Below are 13674 nucleotides of genomic sequence, written 5' to 3' on the forward strand. Positions count from 1 at the left end.
TTCCTTCTACCAATTTTTTGGTTGAAAAACTACTCAAAATCTGAGTTTGTACACTTTAAGGGCATTTTGAGTAGTTTCAACCTAACTTTAACTAAATCCGATCAATTTACAGGTAGAATCATTTAAGCGTGTAGTATCATGCAGAATGGTATTTACCCAAATTTACCTACCTTTTACTGAAGTTGTCACTTCCATAAAAAAAATTAGAAGAGCATCGAAGGCACTGGAATTACCAGGCACTGGCACTGGAGCTATATTTAAATGCATAAAAACAATAATATCAACATTCGCTTGAATAATTTAAGCAAAATTTGCCTAAAGAGGTAAACATTCAAATTTATTTTATGTGATATTCATGATATTTCCGTTTTCGTTGGATAAATAGATTTCTGATCGAGTGTACACTTCTAGATAGAATTAACAAAAGGGCGAATGTCGCAAATGTAAACAAAACGAGTGAGAGTTACTTTTTATTGGACCAGCATAGGAAAATCAACCCTCACTCGGTTTGTTTACGCTTGCGACATTCGCCCTTTTGTTAATTCTATCTTCACTTTGCTTATACCGCTTTACACCTCACCTTTGTATTTAGTCCACTAACGCTAAAATTCAGCACTTTTGACAACTTTCCAATTTCAATGAAACTTAAAGCGGTGTGTAAAGAGCAACCATCGTCAGTTTAGTCACAGAAAAATGATATAACCCTAATTTACCTGCTTTTTACTCTAATCAATTTTATAGACAGGTAGATTTAATAATATAGTTAGATAAAATTGAGACAGTATTTTTCCGTTGCACACTAAGCACTTAAGCACTAATACTTCTTTACTTTCTTTACGACCATTGCCTACCACACCTCTATATACTTTATTGGCTTTCTGTAACGTCAAACACTTTTGCTGTTGTTGGTGATTTTTCGCAACCTCACAGTTTCCTTATACTTCTACCAGCAGTTGAAAGTCGGTGTGAGAGTGAAGTGAAATCGGGTTTACGCGAGTGTTTTTCCTTATTTTATGTCCAACTGGCCGTTGTGGGTTGCCCCATCATTTGTGCTGCAGTTGCTACTTACATAAGTCGCTGATTCGAGTAAAACTATTGAATAGGATTAGATTATACTGTTCGTTGCAACCAAGGCTAAAAGAGATGTCCAAAGCCAGCAAAATCGTAAGTCTGCTTGTTCTGATAGTGTTTTTCCCTTACCCTTTGTCAGCAATAGGCATCGGTGGAGCAAAGGGAATGACGTGCCGAAAAATCTAAAGTGTCAGTTTAAAATTGTGCCAGGCTTGTCGTCAGAAGTTCGTCCGGACTCTTCCCTTGTGGGATCTCGGTTAATTTTGAGTGTTCGCGAAGGATTGTCAGAAAGCCGGCCAACTGACGAACATTTAGTTCCCGAGATTCCGCACTAACCTCTACCTGAAGACGACAAACTGAACGTCATTCTGTACGGCTGTTTTGTTTTCTGCTGCGTTCAGTGTTGCTAGTTTATCTCGTTATTCATTTTCATAAGGTTTGCTTCCGTTTTTTAGGTTCTCCGGATCCAGTCGTCCGATGGAACGAAACGGGTTGAGATACCCGAAAATGGTACCCTGCGAGATTTGTACGAACTTGTACATAGCAGCTTTTCCTTTGATGACTATGGCTTTGCTTTGTTTAAGGAACGCAACTGCAGCAAAGAAGTAATTAATGTTATCCGATGTTTGGTACGGGTGGATTAATATTTTTGTATTTATTTTAGATCGTTTCAAGTCGATCTCAAACTGTTAAGGAAAATGGACTTAAGCACGGTGATATGATTTTTCTGAAGAATATAGCGGGACCTTCAACTTCGAAAGGACATGTATGAATTCTTTACGATACAAAAGGTGAATCTTTCATAAAACTCTGGTATATTGCAGGTAAGAAGCTCTTCGGTGGCCTCTGTGTCTTCCACAAACAGTTCGTCGTTTGGTGGAGCCGCGGGTTCAAGTCGTGAAGCTACCCCAAGCACCGGCTTAGGAGCAACAGCGGCTTTGAATGGAGAGGATGCTGTGGATATTGAACTATATAAAATTGATGGAAGGATAACGCGAAAAAGAGACGAAAAATTGTAAGCTTAATGTTTTACAATTTAAAACACATTTTGCAAATAACATTTGTTTGATTTTAAGATGCCGCCACAACTCGAACGGTTGCTGCGTACATTGCTCCCCACTGGAACCGTGGGATGAAACCTACCTCAAGGAGCAGAAAATCAAGCACTACTCCTTTCACACGTATTTGAAGAAACTCACGTCTGGTGTCGACCGCGGCAAGTTTGTAGCCATGGAGGATTTAAACTGCAAAATCAAGAACGGCTGTCGTGATCATCCACCATGGCCCAAAGGAATTTGCTCCAAGTGTCAACCGTCAGCCATAACGCTTAACCGGCAGACCTATCGACACGTAGATAATGTAATGTTTGAAAACACGGGAATCGTTGAGAGATTCCTTAACTACTGGCGAACAACCGGCCATCAACGTATCGGCATGCTTTTCGGAACGTATGAAATTCATCCGGATGTTCCGCTGGGAATCAGAGCTCGAGTCGCTGCCATTTATGAGCCACCGCAAGAGAGTACACGGGACTCCATTCGGTTGCTGGACGATGAACACGAATCGGAAGTGGATGAATTTGCCCAAAAGCTAGGCTTGCGCCGTGTCGGGTGGATTTTCACCGATCTGCTGGCAGAGGATGCTGCAGCTGGCACTGTTAAGCACGTGCGAAACATCAAAACACATTTTTTGACGGCTCAGGAATGTATACTGGCAGGCCACCTGCAGAACAAATATCCCAACCGTTGCAAATACGCATCGAACGGGTACTTTGGGTCGAAATTTATTACAGTTTGTGTGACTGGTAAGTTGACGAGAATCAAATAATGCTATCATAGTAAATATAAAACTATCTCATTTGCAGGTGACGCTAAAAAGCAGGTACATATGGAAGGATATGCGGTATCGGCTCAATGCATGGCGCTGGTTCGTGACAACTGTCTTATTCCCACAAAAGACGCCCCAGAGCTCGGATATATTCGAGAATCTTCTGACAAGCAGTACGTCCCGGATGTCTACTACAAGGTAAGTGATGGTTTTGCTCTTTAACATCGGTAGTTGGAATCGAACTCGTACTTCCAGATGTTCGATTTTAATGTTGTTGGGTAATTCAAGATGCATTGCACCTCTCCCGTCATTATATTTTTACATTGGCTCATAACTTTATCAGAGCCGTGGCATGCAATTCAAACTTGTTTGTATCTTTGCCCTCTTCGACCGCCATTTTTTACAGTGTCAGTAAAGTTTACCTTTCAAGTGGAAAAACGAGTTGCAAGTTTTATTTTTATATTTACACGAAGTTCTTGGTTCAAATTGATTTATTCAGTAATATTAAAATTATTGGCTTAATTATTAGTTTTGTTGATTCAGAAAAATCATCCTTATGAAATTAATGCATATACACTTTTTATAAAAAAGTTATATGAAAGAATGGTTTCCTCTTTGGAATTCCTAACATAATTGATTTCTGGTTTAATTTGAATGCTCATAAGCTTCAAAAGATAAAAACATGTTTTAAATTGAATTTCGGTTGTTAAAAGCTTTTTAATTGAAGGTAGATTCGAACATGAAAATAACCTTGGAAAATCCACTAAACTCCAGTGTTTCCACTAAGCGTAGGTTGTAAACGAGTAACTATGTCCTGTATTATTATAATCATGCCATGTCTTTTTAAAGAAATTGGTTCAGTTCGATCCAATAAGATATGGAACTAAACAAATTTTTCGGTAAACCAAATTGGTTGAAAAAACATTGGCAAACAAAAAAGCTACAACCATTTCAGTTAATTTTACAGTACCTACATAAAAATGACGTAGATCTCACGACTCACGGTTAAGTGTTGCTTCTGAAAACAGACGAGAATGAATTATGATTAACCATAACAACAAAGCTCTAAATAGCTGGTTTCTATGATTTACATACTGCTATAGGAGTGTACCTCCCATGTTGATTTTCCGCGTTTCCGAATGAAAGATAGACTAAAAATTGAGCCTCAGCAGGAACGCTTTTCAGAGCACACCGCAGCGAATGACTGCAAATGGATTTGATTGTGGGCTGGTTCACATATTTCCTGTACCACACGGAGCTTACAGAGGACAATTCCACACTGCGGTCATGTAAGCCACATTTTGAATTTGGAGTTTGACTTGACCACTTACTTACTTAGGTGGCTTGCCGTCCTAAGACAAAGCCTGTTGAACAAAATTTCTCCATGTAACTCGGTTGAGGGCTACCGCTCTCCAATTCCTCGGACACCGAGTACTCTCCGCCAGATCTCGCTCCACCTGGTCTAACCATCTTGCTCGCTGCGCTCCTGGTCGTCTTGTTCCTACCGGATTTGAGGCGAACACCATCTTTGCAGGGTAGTTGTCCGGCATTCTTGCAACATGCCCTGCCCATCGCATCCGTCCAGCTTTAGCCACCTTCTGGATACTGGGTTCGCCATAGAGCTGTGCGAGTTCATGGTTCATCCTCCGCCTCCATACTCCGTTCTCCTGTACGCCGCCGAAGATCGTTCTTAGCACTCGTCGTTCGAAAACTCCGAGCACTCGCAGGTCCTCCTCGAGCATTGTCCATGTTTCATGCCCGTAGAGAACAACCGGTCTAATAAGCGTCTTGTACAGGGTGCACTTTGTACGGGGACTTAGTCTGCTCGACCGCAATTGCTTGTGGAGCCCATAGTAAGCACGACTTCCGCTGATAATACGCCTCCGAATCTCACGGCTGGTATCATTGTCCGCCGTTACCAGTGAGCCAAGGTAGACAAATTCATCGACTACCTCAAACTCATCGCCGTCGATCAATATACTACTGCCCAAGCGGTGTCGTTCGGCCTCGGTTCCGCTGGCCAGCATGTACTTTGTTTTAGACGTATTTACCTTTAACCCAATCTTTTCTGCTTCGCGCTTTAGTCTGGTGTACTGTTCAGCCACCGCCACAGATGTTCTGCCGATAATATCCATGTCATCGGCAAAGCAGACGAATTGACTAGATTTGTTGAATATCGTGCCCCGCGTGTTGATATCCGCTCGGTTCATAACACCTTGTAGCGCTATGTTGAACAGCAGGCATGAAAGACCATCACCTTGACGAAGCCCTCTGTGTGATTCGAATGAACTTGACAATCCACCCGAAATCCGAACACAGCACTGCGTACCATCCATCGTAGATTTAATCAGTTTGATGAGCTTCCTGGGGAAGCTGTTCTCGTCCATGATTTTCCATAGCTCTTTCCGGTCGATGGTATCATATGCGGCTTTGAAGTCAACGAATAAATGATGCGTGGGAACTCTGTATTCACGGCTCTTTTGGAAGATTTGCCGCAGTGTAAATATTTGATCCGTTGTAGACCGACCTTCGACGAAGCCGGCTTGATAAGTTCCCACAAATCTATTCGCAATTGGTGATAGACGGCGGAAAATGATTTGGGACAGCACTTTATAAGCGGCATTGAGAACGGTGATCGCTCGATAGTTCTCACAGTCCAACTTGTCGCCCTTTTTGTAGATCGGGCAGATAACCCCATCTTTCCACTCCTCCGGTAGCTGTTCCGTATCCCAAATTCTAACAATTAGTCGGTGTAGACAAACGGCCAGCTTTTCTGGTCCCATTTTAATAAGCTCCGCTCCGATGCCATCTTTTCCAGCTGACTTGTTGTTCTTTAGCTGCATGATGGCCTCCTTAACTTCGCCTATCGTTGGGGCTGGCACCTCTTCCCCGTTTGTTGCACCGTCGAAATCGCTTTCCCCGCCGCCATGGTTTTCCGCCTGGGCGCCATTCAGGTGTTCGTCGAAGTGCTGCTTCCACCTATCCGTCACCTCACGATCGTCCGTCAGAATACTGCCAGTCTTATCCCGACACATTTCGGCTCGCGGCACAAAGCCTTTGCGGGATCCGTTCAGTTTCTGGTAGAACTTCCGCGTTTCCTGAGAACGATGCAGCCGCTCCAACTCCGCATATTCCTGCTCTTCCAGGTTGCGCTTTTTCTCCCGAAAGATTTGGTTTCGCTGCATCTTCTTCTGTTTGTGTCTTTCCACGTTCTGACGTGTGGCACTGCGCATCTTGGCCACCCGCGCAGCGTTCTCCTCATCCATCACCCTCCTACATTCATCGTCAAACCAATCGTTCCGCTGATTCCGGGCCACATGCCCGATGGAGCTCTCCGCTACACTGCTGATGGCTGTTTTGATAGTGTTCCAACAGTCCTCGAGAGGGGCTTCGTCCAGCTCGTCCTCTTCCGGCAGTGCAGCTTCGAGTGAATGCGCGTAGTTTGCGGCGACGTCTGGCTGCTTCAGCCGTGCGAGATCTAACCGAGGCTGGCGTCGGTACCGAATGTTGTTCACAACGGAGAGTCTTGGGCGCATCTTAACCATCACTAGGTAGTGGTCCGAGTCAACGTTAGCGCTTCGATAGGATCTGACATCGATAATGTCTGAGAAGTGCCGACTGTCGATCAAAACGTGGTCGATCTGTGATTCTGTCTGATTTGGTGACCTCCAGGTGTACTTATGGTGGATTCTGTGCTGGAAAAAGGTACTACGTACGGCCATATTCTTGGAGGCGGCAAAGTCGATAAGTCTTAGGCCCATTTCATTGGTCCGCTGGTGTGCACTGAACCTTCCAATCACCGGTTTGTATTCCTCCTCCTGGCCGACCTGAGCATTGAAATCCCCGATGACGATCTTGATATCATGTTTTGGGCAGCGGTCGTATTCACTCTCCAACTGCGCGTAGAATTCATCCTTGTCGTCATCGGTACTTCTGAGGTGAGGGCTGTGCACGTTGATGATGCTTATGTTGAAGAATCGGCCCTTGATTCTCAACCTGCACATTCGAGGATTGATTGGCCACCACCCAATCACACGTTTCCGCATCTCGCCCATCACTATGAAAGCTGTACCCAGCTCATGTGTGTTGCCGCAGCTCTGGTAGATGGTATGTCCATCTCTGAACGTACGTACCGTTGAGCTCTTCCAGCACACCTCCTGCAGCGCTACGACGTCGAACTTGCGGCTCTTCAATACGTCGGAGAGCACTCGAGTGCTCCCTTGGAAGTTGAGAGATCGGCAGTTCCACGTCCCGAGTTTCCAATCCATAGTCCTTTTTCGTCGCGTGGGTCTATTCCGATTGTTCGAGTAAGAATATATTTGTTCTTCGTTCCATGCTTTAATATTTTTCGTGGTGACGGCTTGCAAAGCCTGCTACACCAACCCCCTGTTTTGCCGGAGGGCCAACGAAGCTCGAAAGAGCCCTCCTTTCCTGTCAGCATACGACCTTGGCTTCCACCGGGGTTGGTTACCCGATCTCCACCAAAGTTGCTCGTATCCCGGCTGGTACCACGAGGCGGTAGGAATAGGAGTTGCTGAATAAGAGGCTATGAACCACTGTAGGGTCTATTTTATGCCTACACGTGCACAAGGCACCGACGGTACGCATTATTCAGCCGTTTACCAGCCACTTGACCAGTGGTTGACTTGACCAGTGGTTCCCAGGTATCAAAATGGCGCGGTACAAACCAGATCACCGCTTGGAAGCTACGAGCCGCAATGACTTTTGACCATTACTGCTCATAACAAAATGTAAAGCTTACCATCACTGTAGCATTCATACTAGAAAACATTCAGCTCGACAACATGCACGATGAATCACGAATAAACTGCATGTCCCTCACCCATTGAAAAGATTTCCCATCCATCATCCGTTCAATCAGTCCGCGGGCTGCACGTTTGGCCATCACTAAGCTAGACAAAAACACGTTCCGCTTGTATCCCTACCTTCTAACTGCACTCGTCGTCTTTAACTTCATGGGACCACTAAAAGGTCCATTACTCAACACTGACTTGCCCCAGTAAAAATGTCACGTCAATTCTAATGTCAAGTTGTAGTTGGCCCAATGCGGAAAAATATTCCGAGAATGAGCAATAACCACATACAATTTCAACGGTTGTAACGATTTCTACAAATGCTTTCCTCCAGAAACTCCTTCCTCACAAACTTGCGTTCCACTGAAAGTCATTTCCCAATACATACCAATTTCCAGAAAGCACAACCTCTTGTTAAACGTTTCCTTAAAATTATGTTTCTCATGAAGTTATTCATAGTTCTGTTCTTGATAAAATAGACCCGTAAATGATAATGGAGGTTTAATTCTGAGAAAAATTTGCTACTGAAGGCAGAGTTATATTTCTAGATAGTTATTTAGTATTGAATGACGATTACAGAAACGCGAAAAACAAATTAATGAAAATGTAAAAAATGTTTCCTCATGTATAAAATGAGGCGGAAAACGGAAAAGTGACTAACAGATCCTACCAGTTGGCGAATTCTACCCAAATTCGTAATTTTAACCGAACTGCAGTCAGTTTTAATAAATTAACCCAAAACTCGTTCCGGTTAATCTAAAAAGAAAAGTGCATTTTAAAACGCGATATTGAGTACTGTAGTGTTGCGGTTTACGCTAGCCGTGGCAAACTGTCAATCTTTAGTCGTTTTCAATAAATTAAACCGATGGATAAGCGGTTGTAAAATATTAGCTTATCCGAGGGGATAGTCATACTTCAATTTAGAAATGTGGCCAATGTACACGCAAAATATGCACGACGATGTTTTTGGCAGGAATTCCTTCAAAAAGTTAAACGGTGTATGGAAACTTTTCTAATGTTGAAAAATCACCGGAAAAATTAAAGTATTAAACATAGAGTTGCGATTAGTGGGGGGATGTTTCGAAACCCCATTTTTCAGTAAACGGTAAATAGCAATAACAACAACCGACTACAAATCGATGACAGTCAGAGCTTCAGTAATAAATAAATATTTCCGTGGATCAGTTTTACTCAGGTTTTTCGACATAACTAATGGGCTAGTTCGTTGAAATGACGCCTAAAAACGCACAGGGTGTTTATCGTGTCATCTCTTAAACAGGAACTAATTTTATTGATAAAGGTACCGGAAGCAAACTATGCTCGTTCGGAGTGCTCGGGATTAGAGTGTATAGTAAAGAGTGGGTAGTAAATCATCTTCACATATATATTTTTTTCAACCCCTTGGCAACTTGTCAGGAAAACTCTTATTAATATGATGCTAGAAGTTACAAATGTTGGTTGTTGCAACAGTCATTAACATATTTCCATCTGGGTCAAACCGTCGTTGTTTACATCAATCATGTCACCCAGTCGGTTTGGTTCGTCTGCTCCATTATCTTCGAAAATAATCGAACCACGCAAGATTTTTTCATTGATTGTTTTGCTAACAATTAAATTTGAACCCTCTTAATGCTCTCTGTCCCAATTGGTTTACAACTTTTATGCCATCTGCAAAAGGCATTTATAAGCAATTCATTAAACACAACGATTTATAATTCAACCTTTGGAATAATGCTTCTATTGCATTTCATCATTCTAAGGCAAAACAGTTATGGTTAAATATAAGTTTAATCTACTGAATATGGTTTTCGAAAGCAGCCCATCGATTGGGATTTGCTGCCAAATTTGGACGAGGTTTTACCGATCCGTCCACTTTTCGAAAATGCGAAGTTGGACTTCGCATCAGGTTTATTAAAACCTTTGTCTTAGAGTAACCGAGATAATTTACCTTCGTATCTCGATCGCCGTCGGTTGCTTGGCCTAGATGCAAGGCCGACGTAAGGTACTACAGGTTTTGTTTGTGGCAAAATTACTAAATGTGATGTGTTTATTTGCATTTTCTATCAACAATATTATTAATTTTACTTACAATAAGTCTTCTCGTACTGCGAATATAACCTCGCTTCAAAGGTGACTTGAGGAAACTATGTCCTGCTAATTGAATGAATGTATAGATATATTTATTGTTGTTTCGGTAAGGAAGTAAATAGTTACCGTTTTTAATTAACAATCAGGAATTAATAACTATCTCCTGGGGCGATTTAACTGCTCGATGTGTTAGAGCTATAGAAATCTAAACTTAAGTTTTTACCAATGTCTGCCAGCAATAGTATAATAATTCTGTTTCATCTAAACTTCTTCAACATTATTGTAGATAATAATTAACTCTACATTTGACCCTTACATTAGTTTTTCAAATTCAAATTCTCACTCACTGGCGTTATCAAATGAGATCATGTAGTCACCTGTGGTGTAACATGTCTGTAATCGTGTATATCAGGGACTGGCATGGTACGTGCGTTAACACGCATCATCCATCCTCGCTACCGAATAATCACTTTCACAGCACTAAATTTGATCGCAATGAATCGATTGCAACGTGCAACGTTTTTTGTGAACATTTAGCGCTGTTGGGAAACATTTGATAAATCATTGAAGAAGTTTAAGTGAATGCTAATAATAGGTTTATTATAGACGTTTAGAGTTAGTTAATTTTGACTGATAAGTCAGCTGGCCTTCAGACTACTTTTGTAATTCGAGTTGCACAAGTTTTCACTAATATTCATTCATATAGTTTAATTAAATGTGCAATTCTCTACCAAATAATACGCCGGGCATCAATCGTAATTGTAGATGTACCGGAAAACCAGCAAAAAATTTACTTGTCGAAAATTACTTGTCTTTACGATATGTTACTACTCACGATTTACAATTTATGAGTATAAGAGTTTTTTTACTAAGATGCTTAGATTTTTCTTGGTTATTTGTCGATACTCCTTTTCAGACACCATGTTAAATAAGAAGCCAAAACGTTTCTTTTTTCCTGAAGGATTCTGATGCCGAGCGTTGGGGATAAACTTTTATCAATCAGGCAACTTTTTAAACTTCCTGATGGCCATATTAAATAATTAGTGCTTTGGTTGTACCCAATTGCATTTAATGATGTTCGTGCTACATTTATGTCAATGCCAGTCTAGTTTTCTTCGTCTAATGTAGGTACCACATTTTTGAACGCTATCTTTTAATGAGTATCGATTAATATTCCCCCTTCAGGATATTACTTATATCCAATATGATTAATCTTTCCCTACCAAAATTAGATGTTATTGAGGCAAGGAAATTTATATAAACCGGCTCGAGTTATAAGCCGCTTTAAGCCCGTGCTTGGCAATATACAATAAATTACCTAATAAGTGTACTTAAAATGACCCTGTTATCACATTATTTTTCCCCTTTCTCGTGTCTCTTACCTTGGCAAACTATTCTGGTTTTAAATTATATTGCTTTCTTTTGTCATATTCTAAGACTATCGTTGTTTTATATAATTTTATTCAAATAATGTCTGACTTCATTATTGAGTCAATACAAAACCACGATTTTAAGTCAAGACATTTTTTATCTCGGTTAAAAGGTACAATATACCTTACCCCTAATCTTCGTTGGGTTCATAAAACAGGTTGAAACAACTTTAAACACTGTTCTATATGGTGGCAGAAACTATTCTGGTTATCAAATGATGTTACAGGGTTGACAAAAGAAAAACAATCTTATTTGGAATTGAAATTTAAGCATGCACTCAACCATGGCACGTGCACATTCATGACCTGATGTATTACTTTTTTTCATTTTGGTCAATTTTCTTTTTAAAACTACCTAGGCAGGAATCAAAAGATCTTGGTGAAATATGATTTACAGTACAGTAGACTTTCATTAAACCTTTAAATAGATCAGTAAGACAGCAGCTCAGACGCAATAATATTTAATACTGGGTCATCTGAATCGACCATAGGCCTAGAACTTAACAGTCTAGTTCATAGTGATAGTCTTATTTATCGAGAAATTGTTAGCACTGCTCATGTAAAAGTAGCCTGAGGAAGTTTTCTGACTAAAGTTGACATGAAAATAGTGCTTTTAAAAATGTTATATCGAGTTTCTCCGAAAGTATGCAATCGATTTGCACATTCTTAGTGGCAAATTTGAACTTTTGTAATCATCGTTAAGGTGAACATTGTGTAGTATAATTTTTAGTAGAATAAAACGGAAAACCTTTCAAAACTTAACTCGTATTCGAGATTCTGCTAAGACGCTCAACGTAATAACTTTTAATTAGAACTTATCATTGTTTTAAAGATTTTTACTGTATGTCTCAGAGGTCGTGCTCGTAGTTCAAAGATTATCGGTAAATATTTGTTCCAATGAAGGCTTATCTAATCTGATTAATCCGTCCAATTCTTGAAGGCATCCTAGAAATTGACGTCAAGAATCTGTAAAGTCATTAGGAGTATCTTTCCTAAGCCACGAATGGTCCGATTACTTTGGCTCAATTTTGATTCATTCGACGGTACCGTCTCAGTCGAGCAGAATTTGACCAATGTTTTAATATATGGGACATTTGTTCCATTGAGTTGATCGCTGCAATTCATATTGTTTGCTTCTCGTGATCGGTCAGTAAGTAGCTCGAAACGGACGGACAGACTGGCACTTGAATTTAAATTTATTTTCGCTGAAAATCGCCGATCACAAGAGGCAAACAATACGAGACATTTGTAGAACTAGCTATTATCTACAATTTTGCTGAATAAAGGTTTGCTGTATCTTTTGTAGTTACGGTGCTACAATGCTAATGAACATTCATTTAGTTACTTATGAGGTACTAGCATTGTAGCTCCGCTATGTAGTTTTTATTACAATTTTAAAACGGTTTTTATGACCAAAATTGGTCATGAAACCTGCAATAAGAGTGCAATAAAACTTGCATTGTTACTTGTATTACTAATAAAGATTAACGCAATTCCTCGAGAATGAACTTAAGCGATTGTACCTCAAAGTTCAGCTGCTTTAGGTCAAGGTTTTAGCGCCTTATGTCGCTCTCTGAAAATAGTTAAAACTCTCAGGATAAAACACAACAACCAGCAAAATTATGCTTTTGCTATAGATTAATCCTAAATTATAGCAAAAGCATAAAACGACAAAACTATTTATATATCTACAAACGAGGGATCATAATACCATAATCATAAGCAACCATTTGGTGTAACGACCATTTGGTATAACGACCATTTGGCATAATTGCTCAAACATCATTTTATGAATTTATGGTCGCTTTCCTAGATGAATCATTGTGAAACGGCAGTAGGACGCGAGACTTTGCCGGTGACCCGCCGCGGCGCCGTCGAGAGCGCCATCCACTGCAGATATCACCTCTGTCTAGGTTTCGTTTCATTAGGTTTACCGACTACAAGGTAGCCCTCGCTTTAGCCGCATTATCAGTTACGGCCTCTTGTTAGCAAGCACTAAACAAAAAAATCTGGTTAAATTATCCATTATACCCAAAAGTCGTTATGCCAAATCCCAAATAGATTTATGCCAAATTGCGCTATACCAAACATTGTTATGTCAAATAACTTTATGCCATATGGGGTTGCATATGGGGAGTCCCTGGTCGATCATAACTCTGGATCATCACCAGGTTCAAGCAGTAGATTTTCATATCCACAAACTGGAGACAACCGCATCATTTTGAAGAAAAAGGTTTCGATTCAATTTGACAACGACGCCGGAAAGCTGCGTGGGCTTTGATAGGACCATAGGACCCATAACTGTCCAGTTAGCTTCGAGGTACAATCATTGGCGTAGCTAAGGAATTTCTCTGGGAGGGGCCTAGGGGGTGCCTTCCAAAAAAAAATCTCTTCGTATAAAAATTATATAAGCGCCATCGTCATCGCTGTCGTCAGCAGCATAG

At 40.8% G+C, this 13674-nt stretch overlaps 1 protein-coding gene across 2 annotated transcripts in view; it reads left to right on the forward strand.

Annotated features, from left to right (window-relative positions):
* The first annotated feature begins 958 nt into the window (after positions 1–958).
* The window catches only part of LOC128744724 (nuclear protein localization protein 4 homolog), a 58058-nt gene continuing 45342 nt past the window's right edge, over positions 959–13674 (forward strand). For both annotated transcript variants that reach the window (XM_053841920.1, XM_053841921.1), the window contains exons 1-6: positions 959–1164; positions 1527–1676; positions 1736–1837; positions 1896–2086; positions 2148–2875; positions 2936–3096. In XM_053841920.1, the coding sequence (XP_053697895.1) occupies positions 1144–1164; positions 1527–1676; positions 1736–1837; positions 1896–2086; positions 2148–2875; positions 2936–3096 (1353 nt within the window). In that variant the 5' untranslated portion in view covers positions 959–1143. The remainder of the gene's footprint in view (positions 1165–1526; positions 1677–1735; positions 1838–1895; positions 2087–2147; positions 2876–2935; positions 3097–13674) is intronic.

This window comes from Sabethes cyaneus, chromosome 3 (assembly GCF_943734655.1).
Source record: "Sabethes cyaneus chromosome 3, idSabCyanKW18_F2, whole genome shotgun sequence".
NCBI lineage: Eukaryota > Metazoa > Arthropoda > Insecta > Diptera > Culicidae > Sabethes > Sabethes cyaneus.